The following is a 24806-nucleotide window of genomic DNA, read 5'->3' on the forward strand; positions in this document are numbered from 1 at the left end:
TAAAAATGGCAGTATGTAACCATTTAAAACTTTTGAGAGAACATAGTGTGCCAGAGAGACAATTATAATGATCAACAGGATCATATCAAGAGTTTGGAGTATGCTCCTAAGTCAGCATCTCCATGAACCAACCCAACTAAAATGAAATAGATGAAAGAATGAGCCAGACAAAGAGTCTACTTGTTTTAACCAGTCTGTTTATTAATACCCTACAACCAAATCTCTGTAATATTCAATGTATTTATTTACATGTAACAAATAGTGTCAGTAACAGTACAGAGTTTTTACTGTTTATCCAGTAGGCAATCTAGAGTAATTTTATTATCCAGCACAACCTTAGCAAGAGAATTTAAAGATGTCTGTTGTGTAATCAGTCTTTGTAGTAGAATCTGTTATAGAGCCTATTATGAGGGACAAATTTTAATCATTGTCTCCTTTAAATTATGGGAAAAGGGGCCTAAGAATTATGTCTAGAAGAGTTTAAAGAAACTCCATGTTTAAGCTTCACTAGAAGAGTGAAGGCCCCCTGGCAATGTTGTTTTAAACCTATGATGTAGGTTAAAAGGAATGAACCAATGTTCTGGTTCTGATTGATTATAGAAGAACAAAGATGCCATTAAATTATTTTGCTCACATTGGTCCTTTTTCTTTTCTATCCAGGCATAAGACTGTCAATGTATAAGGCTGGCTGCAAAATGCTCTACAAATAAAGTTATACCTCATGATGTACACAAATCTCCCTTTTTAGTTTTATTGTTTATAGAGGCATAAGCAAGGAAAAAATTAAGAGAGGTAAGAGCCTGACGATAGCATAGAAGTCTTGATCTGTGATCTTGGGAAAGCTGTCCATGTCTAGGAGGCCATCTGTTTTGGGGAGAAACTTTCCTGGTTAGCTGTATCTTAAGGTTTCTAATGCGTGTATAGTTCAAAGAGTCTGGAGGGCCCTTTTGAGTTGTGAGATTATGAACCTAAGCTTTGAGTTCCCAAAGTTTTGCTGTAGTGTGGGTGGCAAGGGCAGTCTTTTTTTTTTTTTTTTTTTTTTGAGATGGAGTTTCGCTCTGTCACCCAGGCTGGAGTGCAGTGGCAGGATCTCAGTTCACTATAACCTCCGTCTCCTGGGTTCAAGTGATTCTCCTGTCTCATCCTCCCAATTAGCTGGGATTACAGGCACCCACCACCAAACCCAGTGGCTAATTTTTGTGTTTTTAGCAGAGACAGGGTTTCACCATGTTGGCCAGGCTGGTCTTGAACTCCTGACCTCAGGTGATCCACCCGCCTTGGCCTCCCCAAATACTGGGATTACAGGTATGAGCCACTGTGCCCAGCCAAGGGCAGTCTTTTTCTGATATCATTTTCAGAATATCCAATCTCTGGGTTTTAGACCATGAAAGGTTTGATTGTTCACAGTCACTGAACATGAAAAGCTTTTATTTATTTATTTTTTTTTTAATCTAGTGAAAGTATACTTTGGCATGATGTATTAAAGCCTTGTGGCATTTAGTCATATCAGAGTTTCAGAGCAGAAGGTAAATGAGGTTTTGTTATTAGGGGTATAGGGCTTCTAGTGACTATTTTAGAAGGGTCAACTTACATTTTCCCCCGGAAGTGGATCTGATTATCCACTGTATCCACTGTAATACTTTTGACTAAGGCAATCTAGGTGATTCAGTTACCTTTTCCTAATGCTAGTGTATCTGAAATACCTTATTTAATTGTTTTACAACTTGTCCAGTGAAACAAGTGCCTTTATTGCTAGAGATTTTTCTAGGAATGTCCCATGAGGGAAACACACTTTCTTTTTTTTTTTTTTTTTTTTTTTCCTGAGACGGAGTCTCGCTCTGTCACCCAGCCTGGAGTGCAGTGGCCGGATCTCAGCTCACTGCAAGCTCCGCCTCCTGGGTTCATGCCATTCTCCTGCCTCAGCCTCCTGAGTAGCTGGGACTACAGGCGCCGCCACCTCGCCTGGCTAGTTTTTTGTATTTTTTAGTAGAGACGGGGTTTCACCGCACTAGCCAGGATGGTCTCGATCTCCTGACCCCATGATCCGCCCATCTCGGCCTTCCAAAGTGCTGGGATTACAGGCTTGAGCCACCTCGCCCGGCCTGGAAACACACTTTCTAATAATGTTCTAGCTACTATTATAGCCATCAGATTTTTGTATGAGGAAGCTTTTATATAACCAGAAAATATGCATTAAAAATGACAGTTGAATGAAGTTTCTCTATAAATGTTTAAATGGCCCATCAGGTAGCAGAAATGTACCTGAAGTTTTGATCGTCTTCTCAGGATTATGAGTTTGACCAACCAAATATTAGTCAATCATTTTAGCAATTTAGAATAGTCACCACACCAATAAATACTTTAAAAATGTAACCTGGATCAGCTTATGCCTCCTATGATGAGTTATGGCATATAGAACTTTTAACAATGAAAGCTTGAAGGACTTAGCAAGGACCCAGGTGGTCATTTAGGCTTTTCATGAGTATATGCTTAATGCTGAATTTATATCCTCTCAAATACCAATTTTGTTTTTCAATTCAGATGTATAGCACTGTTTATTACGTGGGCCATCATAGGTAATTTGAATTGGACCATAGGAGTTTATTTAAATTGTATACTTAAAACATTTTAGTGCTGGCTGGCTGATTTAGCATGAAAATCTGGGAAAGTATTTTCTCGGTATTCAGTGAATTCTCGTGTTGCTTGGGTTAGAAGTGTTATAACCCAGTCAGTCTCTTCATTAGAGTTTTGGGAATTCTTAGTCCAAATAATGTGATCTTTAAGTTATCAGAAACCTGTATTCAAGAGTGCTTGTCACGGCTCTTTTCATCCTTTCTGTGAACCTCCTTGAAGACACGCCATTCTAGGATTTGACTTCTTTATCAAGAGCTTTTAGAAAACAAGCAATTAACTATGGAAAAGTTCACTATGGTCATGGTTAAAGATGTAATTGACAAAAATTTTTTTTTCCTGTGGCCTATAATAATTTAATATAATAACCATAATTATGATGGATAACATACCAAGACATATCTGAATTTTAGCAATCTCTTATAATTTTGGAACATATATTAATAATGTATCCATAAAAATATAACTCAAAGGCTAAACATTACTTATTTGACAATGCTTCTCATAGTTTAGCCTGTCAAATAAGTCCATACACTCTCTTTTGGATGCTGCAGAAGGTCTCTGCAGAATCCTAAGTTAGTTGAGGTCAAAAAGACTTCATCACCAACTTGAAATTTGATTTAAGGAAAGAAGCCTGCCAAATATGTCAAAGGTTTAAAACATGTAATTAAAATATGATCACAGGTCACTGTAGAATAATAGTAATTCATTTAGCCAAAATGGTAATTAAAAGGTTTTAAAGAGCATTTATTCCTTTAGGGAGAAGAGGCTCTGTTTTTCAATCAAAAGAGCTGAGAAAGACAACATCAACATGAGACAGAAGCCGTGTCAAGCTAAACTTAATTTAACACCATGCATGTGCCATGCGTGTATACAGTGAAACAGAACAGTGAGTGAGAGACACAATCCCTGCCTTCACCACTGAGTGGAATTCAGACAAGGAGGCGGCAATAATGTAGCTGTGGGAGGAGAAGCACAAGGTATGCGGGAGGCACCCAAGAGTGGCAGCCACACCTGGGGTTAGATACTGTATGCCTGTCATGATCCAAATGCCCAAGGGCATTGGTCGCTATTAACTTCAGCAGCTGTGTAACACAGATGTGCTTGAAAACTATCTGTGGCTACCTGAGATCTGAAAAACATCTTTATAACCAAACTAGTTAAGTTAGAAGGTGTTTTTCCTGAAAGGAATACAACTGATGTCTTCACAGTCTCAGCTTCTGAAGTCAAATGCAACACTAAACAACAGTTTTTAAGTGCAATTACTGCTTTACTGGATCTAATATTACTTTTTTTCCCCACTTTCTTGCTCCTCCAAAGCAGGCAAAGAGATTATCTTTTTCATCTAAAACTTCTCTTTCATTTTTGCATCCATGAGCTGAGCTGATTTTCCACTAGAAATGATATTTTCAAAATCCAAAGAAATAGTGAGATTTAAAGACTGAGTGTGTCAAGTGCAATGAATCACAGCCCTATACCTTCAGTAACCCCAGTGGCAGTTTCAAGGCTCTATGAAAATGTCTTTAAGATCTGTCTTTCTATTCATTTTACTCGACTATCAATTTCATGGAATGATCAACTCTACTCATAAAAACAAACAAACAAACAAACAAAAACACTTCTCCAGGGAGAAAATACTGTATAGGTGTTTAAAGTAAATTCCACCTTCTCTGGAAGGGTAATGCATTTATCTTAAATAGCATTATTATTTAATCACTGAAGCTCAATTTCAAGCACTCACTTTCATTTAATTCAACTGGCTACAAGTCCTGATCTAAGCCTGATCATTTCTAGTCTCTACTGACTTGTAAGTTCCAGAGGAAATGAATGTAAGGTATTTATAGGACAACTTTAATTAAAAATATTTGTGACCCAGGGAATGGTTGTGACATATTAATACCGTCTGCTGTACACCAGAGTCCCCAGCCATCGTGTGAAACTGGCCTTCGAGGGCAGCAGTTAAAAATGGGCAGCATGCAGCCATGGGCTCCTCTCCAAGACTTAAAGCATTTTCAGTGGGGTGGAAATAAAATGGGCCTTGGAAGAGAGATAAAACACAATCAACATCCCACTTTTTACATACTATAATTACCCAATATAGTACACTTTTTACCTCAAGAAAGGAAAAGTGAAAAATAGATGTCCCGAAAAAGGACCTTTGACTATAATTTACTGTCTTGAGCCAAATAGTGTGTTTGGAAAACTTTATAATTCAGGTTCCAGGAACTCAAATGACAAATGGACATTGGCTTAATGCAGAAATTATCAACCTTCTTAATTTTAGAATGTCTTTGAACTCTAAAAGTTACCAAGAATTCCAAAGAACTTTCCATTTATGTGGACTACATATATCAATATTTCCTACATTGGAAAAGAAGCTGAAAAACTTTAAAAATATGTTTCTAATTAGTTTACTTAATCACAAACGTAAACATAAATAATATATTTATATAAAAATAATTATTTTCAAAGCAAAAAAAATAGCGAGAATAGTGTCATTAGTTTATATTTTTGTATATCTCTTTAATGTCTGACTTAAGACAGCTGGATTCTCATATGCTTCTGTGTTCAATCTGTTTTATGTACATATATTTGGTTGGAATATATAAAGAAAATCTGGCCTCACACACACATTTAGTTGACAAAGGAGAGAGTATTTTAATAGCATTTTCATAACTGTGGATATATCCTGTGGCTGCTAGAAAAGCTAGAAAACTACTGTATACTCATGAGAGCATGACAGGGAAAAGGCAAATTACTTCTTAGTACTATTAGGAAAAGCGCATAAACCTTCATGGACCCTGGGGGTCTCCAGTCAACACTTTGCAAACAGATTGACAGATGGCCTGTAACAATGTGTACTTACTGTATAGAGGTGTAGAGAGTGGTATTCCAAAGCAGTAAAGGGCCAATAGAAAAAAAAATGGTGCCAGTGCCCTGACATCGGGGTCACCATGTGTCTGCGCTGATTTTCTAGAAGTGCTTTCACTCTGATCAATAATTTAAAGCCACGGAGTCTTAAAGTATCTTCCTATTAGCCAAATGGCTTTATTAGTAAATAGTATTACATTGTAATGTTGTAATCATAATTACAAACGTAATATTGTAATAGTAATTACAAACCTGGGAAATTAAAGACTAACAGATCTTTAAACTCATGTCAATGACTTCTCCAAGAAACTATTCAAGACACAGCAGCCCAAAAGATAAAGAAACACCTGTTTTCTCACCCTCTTTGCTTTCGTTTTCTTTACCACAGTTCCTCCACCCATATGTCATCAGTATGAACATTTATGAGAAACATGCTATCAATATTTGATGTCTAATTCCCTTTCCTATCCAACTAAAATGAATCAATTAATCTGGCATTCTTTGCCACCAAGGAAATACAAGGTGTTTTCTAATCTTAGATTTTCTCATCTCCCAGCAGAGTGTAATCAACACTACTCTGACAATTTACACAAATAAGAAGTGACCACTTTAAAGAAGGAACATCAAGAACAATACAATAAATGATAAAGAGAAAGAGTGACAAGAGTGAGCAACTACTCATAATGCAGTCATGGAACCAGAAAAAAAGGTGAAAACTGCATTTGCATATAACTGCAGCTTCCTGATACTTTAGACTTTTCTCATGCCATTTTGCCTTTATTCTCTATGCTTCCAGGTACATGACTTTCTTCCGACTTCAGAAATAGAAATAAAGTCCTAAGTCCCCCACCTGACTCAACAAACCCCCTCCTGGCCAAGGAGACCCCAGGGAAACCTTAAAAACTCAGTTCCCAGCCATGACCAGAGAGGTAAGATCACTCAAGCATTATACCCACTCCTTTGCTAACCACCATTACACTCTCTTTCCTAAGAGTTGAATAGAAACTAGCACTTTTGAAAGACTTGCTCCACTGCTAATTTCAACCAACCATCTCATTGTGCAGCAGGGCTCCCCTCCCTTTTTATGATCTCAGGGCAACTGACCAGCATTCCTTCCTAGAAAGAAACCACGGACTGTGGACGGCTTCTAGCTGGTCCATGGAAACGTGCATAGGATGCCTCTGCATTTAAATGTTGTGTGTCCACCTCAAAGTGCACATGGGATGTATGTAACATGCATGTTTGCTTACTACGCATGTGAAACCCCTTCATATATATTCACAGTTCCTCCTATAATCTGTTGAACATGTGTACTTAACCAATCCATTCAGCATAAATTCCTGTCTTGCCCTTCCCCCTTCAAAGCACCTGCTTTTGCTTTCTGTGGGAGGCTATGCTTTCCAGCCTAAAGGTGGCCAGCCTGCAGGCTACAATCCATTATAGGAAATAAAGCTCTCCTTTCCAAATTTACAGATCTCATGATTTTAAGTTCACATATTAGAAGTAAGCTCAATACTGTTCCTCACCTCAGAGCCCTTAGAGGGTCTACTCCTTCTGACAAGAAAGCTCTTCCTTTCATTTTCACCCAGTTTGTATCTATCAGTCCTTCAGATATCAGATTAAAGATCACCCCTTTGGCAACCATCCCCACTCCCCATATATTCCCTTCCCACATCAGGTTATGTCCCCTTAACATGCTCGCTGGTGCTTTCCCTTTGCACATTTGTTACACTTGCATTAGACATTGGGGAGGGAGCTATAAATCTTTGCCTAGGGGTAGCCTTCCCTTCTATACAACACTCCATGAGGGTAACCACATACATAACTTGCTGCTTCAGCACTCTGGTGCTTGGTGGCATCTAGGTGCTCAATAAATATGTGCTCAATAATTAAATCAATAAATTCTTAAGTTAGGGTCTTCGTCCAAGTTGACTTAGCCCCACAGACAGTGTGGCTGAATGTACCCCAAGTATAGCATTTGTAGGAGAGAACCTGATCCAGGACTTTTTATTTGATCCAGAGTTCCAACTTATGTTTTATTGTTCCAATTTTCTCTTCACTCTCACATTGGGTAAAGTCATATTTCAAAATACATGAAGGAAAAATATTTTATTTTAAGTGTTATCATTGTAATTAATTGAGTTTTTCAATAGGCTATAAACGTGGGACCAGTAATAATTTACAGTGGCCAGAGTCATAAACAATGTTAATTTCATTTCCTTTACTGCTACTGTAATGCAAAGCTATATAATCCATGTAAGAGTAGGATGGTGAAAAATGATTGTGGGCTTATAAATGTTTACTATCCTATCTGTGAAGCTGGAGTCCAGCCAGTTCTGAATGCTAATGGAGAACAAAGAGTATAGCAAGTTAGAGACCACCCTGACTTCAAAGCTAAGAGTTTATCTTCTGTTCTCAGTTTTCTTGACTTCTTTGATGCAGTCAACACAAACTTTCCTCTGGATATTTTTATGTGCCTAGCTTCCATGACAACTCATCTTTCTGGGTTTGTTTTATCACTTCTTCCTTTCCACTCCATTCCATGCCTAACCTCATTAACCCACGTGGCCCACGACCACAGCCTATTCATGGGGTCCCAGTGTCATCTAGAGCAAGAGTGGCAGGTGAGGAGCTTAGAGACCAGGTGTTACTCCAGGTCCTGCTGCAAGTTAGTGAATCACCATAAGCAGCCACTTAATTCTGTGTACCACATATTTTTATGTAAAATGAGAAGGTTAAAAACATTTTTCAGGGCTTTTTCCTACACTATTCTTCATTTTCTCCTTGAGGAAATTATCTGCTTACAATATGGTTCCATTTTTGTAAAGTTCTAGGTCTATTTTTCTAGCCCTGATCTCTTTCACTCTCATTGGTCCATATGCCATTTTCATTTAAATGTTCCACTAACATTCAAAACTTAAAGGTTGTACACTGCTGGTGGCAGAGTAAATTGGAACTGCCCTTTTGGAAAGCAATTTGGTAACATGTCTCAAGACTCATGAAATATATTCTTTGATAAGGAAATTCTTCTGGAATTTATCATTAGGAAATGATTTAAAACATTGTTTTAAAAAAGCCCTAAGAAAGAAAAAGTTCAATGTCACAAAAGAAAATAAAAAAGAATCCAAATATCCCAACATTTGAAATAAATATTTGCCGTATATTACAGTGAATCAGTTTGATAAATCAGTAAGCAGCCATTTAAGTGGGATTTATGAAGGTCATTCAGCACCATGAAAAAACATATAATAGTATGTACAATTTAATGGCAAATGAAAAGAACAGGATACAAACAGTGTATAAATATTAGTATGGAAACACATAAATATATTTAAAAGACATGCATAATATTAAAGAATGATAATATTTGTTGTCTCCAGGTATTATATTATGAATAAAGGATGTACGTCATTTTCTCTGAGTTTTCACACTTTCCTTTATATATTTATATTACTTGTTTAACTGGAAACAATGTTGACACTCATCTTATTTCTTTCTTAAAATCTTGCTTCTGTCTGGCTTATCTATGTCTATCAGTGGTCATAAATCTTCTCAGTTTCTTAGGTGTTCTGACCTGGAGTTCTTAAGTTTCTATTTTTCTTTTCCTTTCAACCTTTACGTGCTGACAGTCCCTATGTACCATAAAAATCTTTTTCCATGATAGTCTATCCATTCCCTTACTTTCTTCTGCAAACAAGGCTCTCAACTACTCACACCAGAATGCATATAAAAGCCTCTTCGAAAATACACCATGTGTTTTCCACAAGATTTTCTTCCTCAGATGTTTTAGAACGCTCTCCTCTGATATTTACCTTTACTTCCTATTATCTATCCATTTAAAACTTGGGCTCCATTATGGCCTTAATATGTTCTACCATATAATGTCTTTTCAACTCATTAATCTATTTTTCAAATTCGTTAAATCCCCTACTTTGTGCAAACAGATTAAATTTCTCCCTTCAGGTTACAACAGAGTAAGGAACACAATATTAGTTGTCGACAAATCCTACATTCACGGTTTTATTGGCACTGAGGATGGGAAATGATGTTAACAGACAGCAGCATGCTTATAATAAAAGCAAGGCATACCAAATAAGCCTAGTTATCTTTTTTATTATAGATTCACAGCCTTACATCAGGGGAAGGATTTTGACAGGTGTCTGAAAATGCATCTCAAAACATCCCTGTAGACAGGACTGAGAGAGGTGAGCTAGATGATAATATAATTCAACAAATTAACGAATGCTTGAATAACTTTACCCAAAGAGTCTGGCATAAGATAAAGGTCAACCTGGAAAGAAGGTTCTGTAGATATGCCGCAGGGCTTCCTAACTGCTACCGATCTTCACAACATTTTAAAAATCAAAGACATAAACTAATTATTTCACTAAAACTGTTATCAAGTTTGCCAACTGAAAGAGCTGGAAATGGTAGTCAATACACTGTACCGCAGCAAGAAAACTAAAAAGTCCTAGAAAATCAGAAATGTCAGGCTGACATAAATACAGAATGTCAGGCTGATGTAAATACAGAATGAATCCTTTCATCCAGCTTCTGAAAGACTGCATGCAAAATGAGTGATTTCAGCTGAGTGTAGGAAAGAGCTTTTTGGCATGAGACTGACCCACAGCCACAATCCATGTGGGCCGTGCATGGGGACAGATGGTGGCAATGAAGGACAGGTCGCTTGACTAAGGGGATGGCTTCACTGTATGTTACACATTGACCAAGGTTTGTCAATACTGATTTCATATACTCCGGGTGTTTGAAATGCCAGGATGCTGTTAAATAAAGTTGTGCAACCAAGAAACGAATTCGTTTGCTACTAAAAAAATGTTAAGCTAGGTGGGTTTTTCTCTAACAGTTTGTGCCTTTCTTGCACATCTGATGCACTCTTTTGTGACTAAATAGTTCAAAACTTGAAGATAGGATGTTGAAAGTCAGAGGGGAAGGCAGTCCTGAGTTATGCCCAACAGCTGCTTCATTGTGTTCATGCTCAAATCAATTGCCCAAAGGGGCAGAAGACAGAACTTTTCAATCTTTCAGTTACATTCTTAGATCTCACAGCATTTTACATTCCCATGTAGAACAGGAAAGTGCTACAAGATGGAACCTTTGTATGTAAGAAAAGATAATGATCCTAGTCATCATTTGTTTTTCTTAACAATTGTTCACAACTTCAACTATGCGAAATGCAATAACTTGATAGCAATTTGCCATTGCAGTTCCCAAAAGATTAAATTTATCAAGTAATCGATTTTAAATAAGTCATCTGACACTTCTTACACATAACTAAGGAAAAGGTATACATTAAACTTCCATCTGCTACAAAATTTGTTAATAGGCTGAATGCAAAGATACTACAGAAGGAACTAAAATAAAGTTCAACATCATTAAACATCTTGATCGCTTTAAAAATGAGCTTAGACGATTAAAACACATAGCCATTCTCATAGAGTCAAATATTCTAATGGTGGCAGAAAGCCCATACACAAATAAATGTGTTTTAGATGGTGATAAATACTATAGGGAAAGTAAGGCAGGACACGGTGGTGGAGAACATCATGGGCAGGGGAAGGTTGCTATTTACAAAGGGTCATCTCAGAAGACCTCTCTGATATAGTAACATTTGGTCAGAAACCAGCATGTTATACAAAACAAGCAGCCAGTCAGAGACAGGGGGAGGGGCTCATGAAAAGGAAGGGGCTGGGGTGAGGTGAGACAAAGCAACACTGATGCAGCCAGTCCCTGTGTCTGTTTCAACACAAGCCAAGGGCAGCTAAGGACTGCCAGTGTATAGCACAGACCACATCCATGACCATTTTAGCTCACACAATGTACTAAAGCATGCATTAAAATCATCCAACACAGACAGAGGTTTTTAATCTAAAGCCCACCTATCCTACAGGGGGAAAGACCAAAAAAACTAGGTTTATATTCTCTGTCACTTAAATATTCATAGAATGTCCTAATTTTGCTTCTTGCTGGAGACTCCAAAAATTTTTGATGCAAATTGCTCCCTACAAAACTGACATATAGTAGCAAATCACTTATTACCCTTAAGCCAATTGAATGCTGCTGGGCATGTTGCAGAGATGTTGAGTTTGAGTTTTAAAGATAATCTGGCAATTTTATGGTAGCAGAATCTACTGTCTATCAAGGGCACCCTGTGTGTCAACAAAACTGTATCATCTATTTAGAGAGAAGACAACTTATATCTGTTTCTCCATAGCAGGGGTCATGCATCTAAGACTCTGAAAACTGGTATCAAATCATTCAGACACGACTGAAAAGAAGGAGGGGATTAAAACACATCTGTTTTATACCATAAAAAGTGTTCTCTTAGGAGCCTGTCTCAGGAGTCTCTATAATATTCTAACTGATGTTAAAACAGAATTTGTAGGATTATCAAATGGCTCCATACTGAGCTCAGAGATCTTAGAGCACTAGCAATTCCTCAGAAAAATATTACAAGTAAGTAGTAATAAAAACTGCAAATATCACGTATTTTTCTTGATAGATTCTGTACCAAAGTGATAGAGAATATATCAATGGCAAATAATGGACCATCTTTGTCTAAAGGCCACCTACACTACACAGAGAGAAGAAAATTAGGCTTGTAATTTCTGTCCAAAAGAAACTGACATATAGATTGGTTGTCCAATATGGGTTTACAAATTAAATCATTAGTGCAAAAATCTGTGTAACATTAATTTATACATGTAACAATAACATTGAAAAAAACTACTGTGTGAAACAATTACCTGCTCAGCCAATAACGAAGCTAAGCTTGAATATGCATCTGCAAACTCTGGACCATATTTAATGGAATCCTTCAGTAAGGTGATAGCTTCTTCCTTTTTCTCCTGGGACCTATAGAAAATAACGAAGGGGTGGGGGAGAACATCTTTTAATAACACTTTGTTTCAATCCTCTGATTAGACTCTAAAAATCTCATTTCTTTTAGCAAAGGTTAGCTGATTCACTCTGGATTTTATTGCAAATGAATTAAACTACATCATCTCAAGGTGTTAACAGTTTCTTTCTGTCTCTCTGAATTCTCCATGGAAAGAGATGCAAAGATGTAAATTACGCTTCAGGTTATCCACTTTTTTCTACCTTCTATTTCCTGCTGTGCACTCTTCCAGAGTTATAGTCAATATTTTGCAGGGTTGTTAATGAGAAACTTTGATCTTCAGAGGAACAATTTGGGGCACATTGTCTGGGTGGCATGAGAGCCAATTTACAATGATGTGAAGATATGTGGGTCCCTGTAGTACTGGTCACACCACTGCAGGCTGAGCTCCTAAGGGTGGCTGTACCTTCCAGGAACAAACCAGGCCAAACTGCCAACGTTAAACTTTGGTTTTATATCTAAGAGAGAAAAGATTCCATAAATAATTTATGAAATTAGAGACAACTGTGACCACCGCTGGTAAAGAATAATGAGACATTTCATCATCATATTTTTACTGAAAATTGAGGCTAATTCTGACTTCTTCATTTGGTTCTTCTCCCAGTGATGACACTTCCTTTTAAAGAGGATTCAAGGCCCAAAAGTCATTACCATTTTCTTGGGTAAAAGTTCTCTTTCCTGTTAAATCCAATGAGGAGACATTGGGTCATTATGCTGATATCAACGTCTTTGGGGCCAAAAATGTATAGTATTCGAAGTGACCAGTTTGCTATTAATACATTTCCACAGACACTGGTCTCTCGTTAAGTGCTAGACATTGTGATTGTGCAATGAAGAAGAGAATCCTTTGCACTATAGCAAGGACACAGCCTAAAGGTCCTCTCCTCTTTAACAGTTACCAATATAGAGTTGTGTGCTTATGTTTTTACTGTGCATTGATTTAGCAATGACTATGTGCCATATACCCTCATATCTTTTCACATAACATTATTAATGTATTTCTCACAACAATCACATATGGTAGGTATTATCGTTCTATTATTATACTCATTTTTCTAATGAGAAATTTTCAATTCAGGGAAGTCAAGTGACTCATCTATGTTTATATAATCAGTCTGCTGAGTGCTCTTCCATCATACCATATCTGCTGATTCTAACTTCTTAGAAATCCACCCCTAATGACCTTTCTGCTTAAAGTACGATTCATAGACCAGTTTCAACAACATCACCTGGGAGCCTATGAGAAATGCAGAATATCTCAGGCCCCATTCAGACCTACTGAACCTGATCCTACAGTTGCAAAAGATTCCCAGGTGATCTGTATGCACACTGCGATTTCAGCAGAACTGTCCCATGAGGTATCAAAGGCAGCTGACAGTAGCTCCTGATACAATCCCCTCCATCCCCTATGCCCCACCCCTACAGCTCCAGTTTCTGAGGATGAAGTTACATAGAGGGAAAACTAATATTCACTCCATAAGTTTGAGTTCTTAAGTGTTAGAAGCAGCTTGTTACATAAGGCAATTTCAACTAGCAGGGAGTTTCCTACCAGACCTTGGGGGAAAAAACCGCCATGCTTCCAACACAGACCTTGGATTTAACAATTCAATGAAGCAAATATTTATCATTATTGATTATATGTCAAACACCTAGCTGTTTCTCAGGAGTGGTGGTGGTCCATACTATCCTCTCCTTATTAGGGTCTATCTAACTCCTAATGGACTCTTGTTCTGCAAAGTCCCCTCCTTGAGAACAGGTATAACACCCGTGTCCTTAAGTGGACTGTCCTTGGGATGGCTTTCAAGTTGCATGGTTATAATTAATTTGTATTACAGCTCTCTTAGTGCTTTAATATTGATCCACTCATTTCAAGGACAAACATTTAAAGAGTACCCATAAGACTCCATGGAAGTCCACTACATACACTCAAGTTTCTATTCTAAATATACCTTCATGTAATTCTTCCATTGGCACATGTTTTTTAAATGAAGTGTATTTTTGTATCACACTAATTTGTCTATTATTTTATGGTTAGCAAAGCTCTTCCTCTAAAAATGCATGAATCTTTAATAACATTAATTTGGAAATCCTCTCAAAGTCCAAAGGAAGATACGGACTTTGAAAACTAAGGCTGAAAATTAAGTCCCTTGGGACATAATTTAGCTTAGATATTCTTCAAATCAGCAGAGAAAAAAAAAACCTCACAATATCGTCATAGCAATGATTTAAGGGTTTTCATTTGTCATGGCTCACATCAGTTAGAATGAAAACTTAGACCTTTTACATATTAACTCAGCAAGACGACCACTCAATACAGTCTATGAACCTAAATGCTGGAGGTTGTCCATGAGCATTCATGTGACACAATGGAAAGATTAGCATCAAAGTTATTCACCAAGAACCCAGATTCTTGATAAAAAACATCATTCTCTAAAAATCCTGTAAGAGACCAACAGACTTTAAAAAAAAAACCACTTCATCATGTAATTAATTTAGGATATGAGTATTACAAGATGCAAAGACTCCGGCAGAGAGGACATTTCTTTTTGGCTGTGTACTCCTGGATGATTCTCCTTTTGCCTGGGAGCTGCTGAGTGTTGTTAAGCACCAATGGGTCAGGCTAACAGACATCACATGCTACCTTGAGAGATATTTTAAAATTCTTTTTAAAGAAAGCCCAATAAGTTGATAAGTGGTGATTTGTTTTTGTTTCTAAAAGGGAGAGGAATGAAGAGAATATTTCTTCTTTAGTCTCTCTTGCTCACCCATTGGTGGAAGCTTATGGAATAGGTGTGGCTTTGACATAATAACTTAGAGAAGATAATTCATCTAAATAAAACCTTCTTTGGTTATATAGTAATGTGATTACTATGTGAGATTGAAACTTCATTTCAAACTGTTTCTGATGTTAGTAGCATCCCTTTTTCATATCTGTATTATAGCACATGTTTCTCTGATAATTATCCCATATTAAAAATCAGTTCTACAATACTATTGCATTATTGCAGACTTACTCAGCACCTTACTCAGTTTTGCTTGCTAATGCCTTGGTTTACACATCTGCTTTTAGTTCTCTCATTCTTCTCCTTTTATTATGTGCAGACAACTGAAAGAACTTTTTCTAGACCACTGCTTTCAACACATTGCCATATATAAAATTATTTATTAATGTCCAACTACCTACAAATAGACTCTTAGACTAAAACCCTCTACAATATGGTTCTGACCAGCATTCCAAACATACCCAGGTACCCACTACTCCAGTGAAACTGGGTTGCCTTTGGCATCCATTCTGCAGTAACTAACAATGATCTACTCCGTTGATAATCTTCACTGCACCTTAAAAATCACTGGGTATGCTTTAAAAAAGACTTTAGTGCTCTGAGGCTTGGCCTCTTAATAGGATGCCCTCCATATGAATATGACAATCACCCAGACTTGAGAATTATGGATAGAATCCAACCTCAATTTACAGTAGTAGAGACTGAGATTCAGAGAGCTTTCATGATTTGCTCTGCTCCTAAGCAAAAAGAGGGACTAGCCCTAGGTCTTCTGTCTCTCACTCTGGTGTTCTTGCCGTACCACTTCACAGATGGCTTTTCCTTCCTTCCTATTCAACTCTGGTTCCCAGTGACACCTTCCCTGACTTGCCCAGCTCAAAGCTCCTAAAAACACATAACAAAACTAAGAACATATGTATACATATATATGACCTTTCTGATGTTTCAGCTTTTTTTTTTCTATCATCATAGGAAAAATATGGTAGGAAATTGCTACCTAGAAGCCCCGTTCTGACCTCTGTATTTTTCTTCTCCAAGACCCTAGTGAAGTACATGTGGGAAACCCTACTGCTGCCTCTTGGGAGAGGGGTCCAGTTCCATCTAACAGTGAATGTGCCATGCAGACAAGTTTTTTAAGCTGCATGTTTCGCAATAGTTGTTTCCTAAACATTTAGTCTCTGCCAAGGACTATGCTAAGTAATTTACTCTAATTCTCATGAAGCATTATAAATTTGGCATAATTAGCTCCCTTTCAAAGATTTAGACAAAAATACCAACCACCATCACCCCAAATTAATAAAAAACTAAGGTTTAGAGAGCTCAAGTGATTTGTCCCCATTCACACAGCTTCAATAACACCTGGACTCTAATTTAGAACTTCAAATCTAGACTGTTCCATTGAGGCCACACTTGGCATTTCTGTGTTCACTCACTGAAATGTTATACAATTCCTCTGTGACCACTGGGTCTTAAGTTCCTTCATAGGTGGGACCTACATCTTACTAATCTTACTTTTTTTCCCCCTGTTCCAGAGACTAGAAAAGTGACTTGTGCAGAGTAGAAATTCAGTAATTGCTGCATTAGTTTTTTTTTTCCCCAAAAAAACCCATAGTTTTACCATTTATTTCTAAATCTTTGTAAATCTCCTTAAACAAGTTTTCCAATATTTGAATAAAATTTGACAAAAGGTGACAATATGATTCCCCATGTTTCATTTTTGTTTCCACAGTTCTTTAAGTATTGTAGATGTGATCCTAAGGAAGACAGAAGCAGCACAAGCCTAACTTAGAATCATAAGAAAATCAGAAGCACAGCATCCACATATTGAAAATCTGTTACTTACCAAGCACATTGCTAAGCCGCCTATCCACCTTACCACTACATGGTAGTTAAAAGCACAGACTCAAAAACCAGAAGGACTGGCTTCTGACTCTACATCTACCACTTACTAGCTGTGTTTCCTTAGGCAAATTATCTGACCCCCATGTGTCTCAGGCACACGGTAGGTACTGTCTATGTTTTGGCTTTATTATTAACTCATTTAATGTTTTAAAAATCACCCATTGAAACCTATCTCCTCTATTCTTTTCTTAATTTTTAAAACCAAGGAGAATGTGGTGTTTTTGATACAGTCTCTCCTAAATAATAGCTTTCCACATTTCAAATTATTCATAAAAAGTTTAGGTTACACATAAGAGTAATTTTTCTTTGTGTCTGATACCATAATAGATTTTTATTTGTTTGTCTGTTTTTGTGAGACCGAATCTCGCTCTGTCGCCAGGCTGGAGTGCAGTAGTGCAATCTCGGCTCACTGCAATCTTCATCTCCTGGGTTCAAGCGATTCTCCTGCCTCAGCCTCCCAAGTAGCTGGGATTACAGGTGTGCGCCACCACGCCCAGTTAACTTTTGTATTTTTAGTAGAGACAGGGTGTCGCCATGTTGGCCAGGATGGTCTCGATCTCTTGACCTCGTGGTCTGCCTGCCTCGGCCTCCCAAAGTGCTGGGATTACAGGTGTGAGCTACCATGCCCAGCCCCACAACAGATTTTTAATCTAATAATCATCATACCTAAATTCATAGCATTGTATTAAATGTAATTTAGCCATTTAGACTGAATTGACAGGTCCATTTCAAAGGGGAAAAATATTAAAATAACTTTTTTTCTCTGAACTGACCAAGTCCACGGGTCATTTTTCTGAGTTATATTGAAAGGCCTGGGTTAACTATCCCGTAATTGGTGAAAAATAGATAAAATCGAACATCAGTATATATCCTGTCCAATCAGGCACAGACACACTTGATTTTGGAGTCACACAAAAGAAAACTCTGAATCCTTTTAATAACTCATGTGATACTAAAGACACTAAGAGCAACAAGGACTGTCAGAGCTTCTGGTAGGGGGTTCAACTGGCACTGATGGAACTCTTAGAGATCCCTGGATAGGTAAAAAGTGCAGGTAAGCATAAAAAAGCATAAAAGCAGGTAATACCTAAAAATAGGTAAAAAGTGCTACAGAATTCGGCAATATTATTGCTCTGCGACATCAGGAATTTCCTTAGCAGCTAAACAGCATCACTAGCTGATGACTGATAATAATCCTCCGTGATCTAAAATATTTTGTCTTTACTTCTCCCTTACATCAACACTTCTGAAATTCTGGTGCATAAAACTCTCCAGGTGTTTGGTAAAATGCAGAACGCCAGGACTGATAAGATTCAGCAGGTCTGGGGGGGGCCCCGGAATCATTAAGATTTTAAACCTCTCAGGTGATTCTGCTTAGCATGGACATTAGCCCACGCTTTAAGAAACTCTGCTCTGGTTTTGCATGCAGGATTTGCCTGATCAATTGAACCTGCATAGGAGGCTAAATAAAATAGGATGCTGAAAGCTAAAAAAACAGAATAAAGAAGACTTCCCCGGGACAATCTGAACAAAAGAGAAAAGTGGCACTGGCTGGTTAATTTGCCTCATGAAAGATACTCCTGGATAGCAGGAAATGTGGCAGAATGGGGTTAGGCAGAGTAGAACTCTGGGGGAATATTGCAATGGGAAGAGGCAGTTTTCTCTCTCACAGGGGCTCTATTGTGAATATCCTTGACTGCATATCCAAGTCTTAGCTCCTGTGTTATCCATCATAACATAAATAAAAATCTTCTAATATTTTGCAGCAAAACTCAGCTCTCTCATGTTTCCCCCAGGAGCTTCCAAAAGGCTAAAAAATTCCTGAGAATGTGTTCCTGGGACCAGTGACATCATCATTGATTTCATAACAGAAACATTAAATTAGATCTTGTTCAGAATGTGCAAATTTTGCCATTAAACACTTGTAGTTTCACAGGGAATTTTCCCTTTGGTTACACAGCATAGGGACTGTTTTTCCTGTGTGTTAAGTAAAAACATTTGCATCATCTCACTTTCATAGCTCCATGTCAGTGACAGATATTTAGCAAAAGCAAACAAGGTTTTGCCACATTTTTCTTTTAGTAATTAAGGACTGGATAAGTTTGTCAATTTAGAGATCTTTTTGGATTCTGTCTAAAGTCTCATGACATATTCATTTAAACTGAAAGCAGATGCTTGCTTTGAAAAAGTATTGACATTTGGAGAGAATGTAGGAAATGCCAGCAACAGAAATAAATGGATTTGGCGACCCTCTTGGTGGCAGTAAAATTCCCATTAGCCATGGTGTGAACTTGGAACTCCAGGCAGACCTCTTAATTACTATTCCTTTATCGGAGTGTTTGTTATTGTTGGATTCAAAACTGATGTTCCTCACAAATGAAAAAGATCATTTTTTTTCTTTTTTGGCATATTGACTTTACCAGCTCTTATAAAACACTGAATTGTGAAAGTCAAATGGTAAATGTCTGACTGAGATGATCTTTACAGAGCACACATTTTCCTGTGGTTCTACTATCTTTCCTGTACAGAAAGAAAAGCAAATCAGATTATATTCTGTGTAGCTTCCTTTAGATTCAAGTTTACGGAGCACACCTGGGAAATGTAATGGAAATACAGCACCTAGTTTACTAGGGGTTCGCTCTAGTTTTTCTGCTTGACTTTTCACAGAAGCCACATGGAACTGTCTGGAGGACACAGATTCATATTATGTGGTTGTAAAGAATTTAAAAAAATGTTTTTTTCCAGGCGCAGTGGCTCACACCGTAATCCCAGCACTTTGGGAGGCCAGCGCAGGTGGATCACCTGAGGTCAGGAGTTTGAGACCAGCCTGGCCAACATGGTGAAACCCCGTCTCTTCTAAAATACAAAAATTAGCTGGGCGTGGTGGTAGATGCCTGTAATCCCAGCTACTCAGGAGGTTGAATTACTTGAACCTGGGAGGCAGAGGTTGCAGTGAGCTGAGATCGCACCACTGGACTCCAGCCTGGGTGACAGGAGCGAACCTCCGACTCAAAAAAAAAAAAAAAAAAAAAAAAAAAAAAAAAAAAAAAATTCAATTCACAGTCACACTCATTAGATAGGGTGATGCAAAAGTAGCACCGGCCTAATAGTTAACATTCAGAGAATAGGCCCTGCCACCCCCCATCCTACCCTACTCCCACCTGGAAACTGAGAAATGGCAAGATGGAAAGCTTTGACGCTATCTAGTCACAGGGCAGCAGAAATGGAGATGCAGCTCACACACACACCTCACACTGGGGATGGCACAGAGTAGCTCCTGAGGAAAGCTTAGCCCTGAGTTCCGCTCCTTTGCTCCTTTGGAACGACTCTTGGTGTCTGTCATCCTCTGGATGAGGTCACTGCTCTGCACCCAGGCAGCGCAACACCTGCCCCACTGTGCCCTCCTCTGCAGGAATCTGCAGGGCTGGTTCTGTGCATGGAGGTGGGCTGGGATAAACTAGCCCCCAGCCAGCTTCACTTCAAAGTGCATGCAAATACATATGCTAAATCCTTTAGGGATTAAGGGAAAGTGTAAAAACAATGCTTCCAGGTAGGGATCTAAAAGGGAAGGCAGCTGAGAACAACTTAATTTAGTCAGGATTCATTTACCCCATAGCTAAATGGATGCTTTGATGATGCAGTTTAATGCATGTCCCTGGGTTTAGGCTCAGGCTTATGGCTGTCTAAATCTCAGCTCTGCCCTCACCAGCTGAATGATGTGTTAGATGCTTCCTCCCTAGAAGCCCCAGTGGCCAAAGAGAAATGTGCTTACTATTAAATAATTCTACCTCTCTAGGTTCCTGTTAGGGTGGAATAAAAGAACATGAGTGGTGTGCTTAGCAGAGTGTCTGGCACATAGAAGGAGGCAATAAATGCTAGCTCCACTTGCTCCTTTCTCCTTGCCATCAAGATTCCAAGCTCAAATTTCTACCAGAAGCCTCACACATGGGTTTTTTTCAGCAGAGGCAGGATGCTGTTACAATGTAAGTACTTCCTCTGGAGAGAAAAGGGACTTTCAAGTTCTTCTCTGGTCTTCTTTTGCTTGTACTTCTCAGTTAAGAGACCAGAAACCTGTAGTCATAGTTAAAACCACAGATTCTTGCAGCTAGATAGTTCTATGAGATCACTTGTTCTCATCCTTTGTTTTAAAGAGATGGGGGCCAGACACAAGGGCTCACGCCTGTAATCCCAGCACTTCGGGAGGCTGAGGCAGATGGATCATTTGAGGTCAGGAATTCAAGACCAGCCTGGCTAACATGGTGAAACTCCGTCTCTACTAAAAATACAAAAATTAGCCAAGTATAGTGGCGCATGCCTGTAGTCCCAGCTACTCAGGAGGCTGAGGCAGGAGAATTGCTAAAACCTGGGAGGTGGAGGTTGCAGTGAGCTGAGATTGGCCCACTGTACTCCAGTCTGGGCAACAGAGCAAGATTCTGTCTCTCAAAAAAAAAAAAAAAAAGAGAAAGATGGAAACTGAGTCTCAGCAAAGTTTAAATTCCCCTGAGCTGTTCAACTGCAGGGGTAGAAAACGCATTATCTACTTCTGATTCATTATTCATTTTATACCAAGGACCTGAGTTTCAAATTGAAAGTGAGAAATTATGTCCCTGGGCTGATGATAATGAATAATAGTTAAAGCTTATTTCATCTTCACTGGGTGATAGGGCCTATGTTAAGGACTTACATGCATTATTGTATTTAGTACTTATGAAGATGTAGTTACTAGTATTATTTGCACTTTATACACGAGCAGTTGGAGGCACTGCAAGATCAAATCCTTTTCCCAAGGTCACATGTAATTTTGCAGTAGAACTGAGACTCCAACTCGCTAAGCTCTCCCAGCTGCTGGTCTTGAGGAGAACACACAGGAGGTGGTAGTGGGGCAGCATGATGCAGCAGAAAGCACTGGCGTCAGTTTCCCGGCCCTGGACTCTCTCCTCACGGGATTCTCAGTCTGTAATCGGAGAGTGATGGGTCTGTCCTAGACAACTGGTGTGGGCAGGCTCATGAGACATGAGAAGGGCTGAGCAGACTGCCATTTAAGTGCCAGTTACTTTTATCCCTCTCACTTGCAGGAGGAGCGTGGCCAGAAAGCTGAGGGTAGAGAGCCCTGCTGTGCTGGCCGGCAGACAAGAGGCACGGCATGAAAACACCAAACTAAGGGAACCGGGCCCTGTTTGAGGAAGGCACAAATGGGAGGGAGGTCGGCAGAATTACCAAGGAGTCACCAAGAAGGGAAGGGGCCTTACATCATGCTTCCTGGGACAGGCTCTGCAGGCCACAGGCAGGGGTGGAACATGCATATTTCTCTTTCTGTCCTTCCTATTTCTCTTCCTGGCCTACACAGAGCATTTTTAGATTTAAAAGCCTTTTGATCATGTCTAACAGCCTATATGCCAAATTTAATTGTTTGGGTAAAGTTGATCTCCTACTGGGCTTTAGGAAAAAAGTTCAGGCACTTGGTACCCTAAAGTAAGATAAATATGTGCAGAAATAAATTTTCATTGATTATCCACATTTCTCTTACTCTTTTAATTGAATCAGAGTAGTCCCAGCTACTCAGTAGGCTGAGGCAGGAGGATCACTTCAGCCCAGGAGTTTGGACATTTGAAGCTGTTGCGTGCTATGATCGCACCTGTGAATAGCCACTGTGCTCCAGCCTGGGCAACATAGTGAGACCCTTTCTCTTAAAAAAAAAATTCTCTTTTACCTTGAGTTATTCCAAAAATTACTCCTTTTTCACCTATATCTTGAGTCATCTCAAGTCTTTAAGGAAGCACAGGAGCTCAAGGGGACAAGATAACAAAGGATTCCAGGAAAGATGGTAAGGGAGAATGGGGTGGGAAAATGATTTTCAGGACAGGGGAGACTACTGAAAACTCTTGTACTCAACAAAGCAGTCTGGCCTGTTTTATCCTCTGTTAGAAATATTTATATAAGGAAGGAAAATGGTGACATTCCAACTCCTTCAAGAGAATGTAAACAAAAACCAGGGAATTCCTCAAAGCTTGCTCCCACCCACAGCACTTCCTCGGTGGCTCTGTCTTCAGGTCTCAGCGGTGTTTACTGCAGTCATTACAAAAGGAAAAGGAAAGATTGAGAGAAGACTCCTTGCAAAGTACATGATTGATTTAAAACAATGCAACCTCAACTCATGAGTAATCACAGTATAAATGAGTGGAGCTGTAGTAGGGGAGAGGTACTCACAAAAATAGTTTAACCATTAGCAATCTGTTTACATACAAATAACTGCCAAATCCTGAGTAAGTACATAGACATTCTCATTATTTCCCAGATAACTTAATTTTGGACAGCTACTGACCATAAAATGATAAAAATGTAAATGACACCACATATTAAATGAACTAGGAAAGTTCTCAATGTAAAACCTCAGTCCCAGTCTCTCAAATGTAACCTAGCAGGTTAGTATTTCTCATACATTGACAAATGGCCAACCTGGCTGGGGTCTGGGTTTGGACAGTATGGGGGAGGAGTGAAGAATAAGGAGGAAGTGGCAGGATTATGGAAAGCCCTAAATGCTAAGACATTTGGACTCTATGTGTATACACAATGGATATGGAAGTGAATTTCTTAGCTGTCCCTAAATCTACAGGAAGGGTCGAAGAAGAGCAGAGGTTGGATTTGGAAGAGCAAAATAATGCATTATGATAGAAGCAATGAAATAAACAGCTTCAAAATCAGAAGATCAACAGTGTCATATTCTTCACTGCAGAGAAACTAATGGAGTAAAAGGTGGCAGAGCAGCTGCATGACTAGACAGCTGTGTGAACAGGTGGAAAGAAGCAGAAGCACCAGGCGCTAACCATTCTTCTTGCCAATGTGATCAAAAGCAAAGAGTGAGGAGAACAACTGGAGGGAGTGCCTCAACTGAGAAATATTCCCTAGGGGGATCTGGGGCATGCTGAAATTGTGGACTGGGGAGAATTTGAAGACCTAAGAGATATCCTATGTATTAGTAATAGATGAGGAGATAAATAGAATCAGGAACACATGTGGATTTTACACTAATGACCACTAATGGCTAAAACACAGCACCAAATATTCACAAGGATATGGAGCAAATGAATCTTTCCCCATTGCTGATGGAGTGAAAAATGGCACAGCTGTTTTGGGGAACTGTTTGTCAATTGATATGGTTTGGCTGTGTCCCCACCCAAATCTCATCTTGAATTGCAGCTCCCATAATCCCCACATGTTGTGGGAGGGACCTGGTGGGAAGTAATTGGATCATGGGGGCAGGTTTTCCCCATGTTGTTGCCCTGATAGTGAATAAGTCTCATGGGATCTGATGGTTTTAAGAAGTACAGTTCCCCTGCACACGCTCTCTTGCCTGCCGCTGTGTAAGACGTGTCTTTACTCCTGCTTCACCTTCCGCCATAATTGTGAGGCCTCCCCAGTCATGTGAAACTGTGAGGCCATTAAACCTCTTTTTCTTCATAAATTACCCAGTCTCAGGTATGTTTTTATTAGCAATATGAGAACAGACTAATACAGTAATTTCTGAAAACATTTAAGAAACACTCACAATTCTACACCTATATTTATATATTACATATAAATAATATAAAAATATGTAATATAAATAATACATTACATATAAATATATAATATAAATAATATTCAAATATATCAATTATATAAAAATTAATATATAATATATAAATATTAATATGTTTATTTATATA

At 38.7% G+C, this 24806-nt stretch overlaps 1 protein-coding gene across 5 annotated transcripts in view; it reads right to left on the reverse strand.

Moving 5' to 3' along the window:
* TMTC1 (transmembrane O-mannosyltransferase targeting cadherins 1) overlaps window positions 1–24806 on the reverse strand; it is a 285978-nt gene that overhangs the window by 23695 nt on the left and 237477 nt on the right. For all 5 annotated transcript variants that reach the window (XM_077953180.1, XM_001101625.5, XM_015151352.3 and 2 more), the window contains one exon: window positions 12267–12375. In XM_077953180.1, the coding sequence (XP_077809306.1) occupies window positions 12267–12375 (109 nt within the window). The remainder of the gene's footprint in view (window positions 1–12266; window positions 12376–24806) is intronic.

Source organism: Macaca mulatta, chromosome 11 (assembly GCF_049350105.2).
Source record: "Macaca mulatta isolate MMU2019108-1 chromosome 11, T2T-MMU8v2.0, whole genome shotgun sequence".
In the NCBI taxonomy this organism is placed as follows: Eukaryota; Metazoa; Chordata; class Mammalia; order Primates; family Cercopithecidae; genus Macaca; species Macaca mulatta.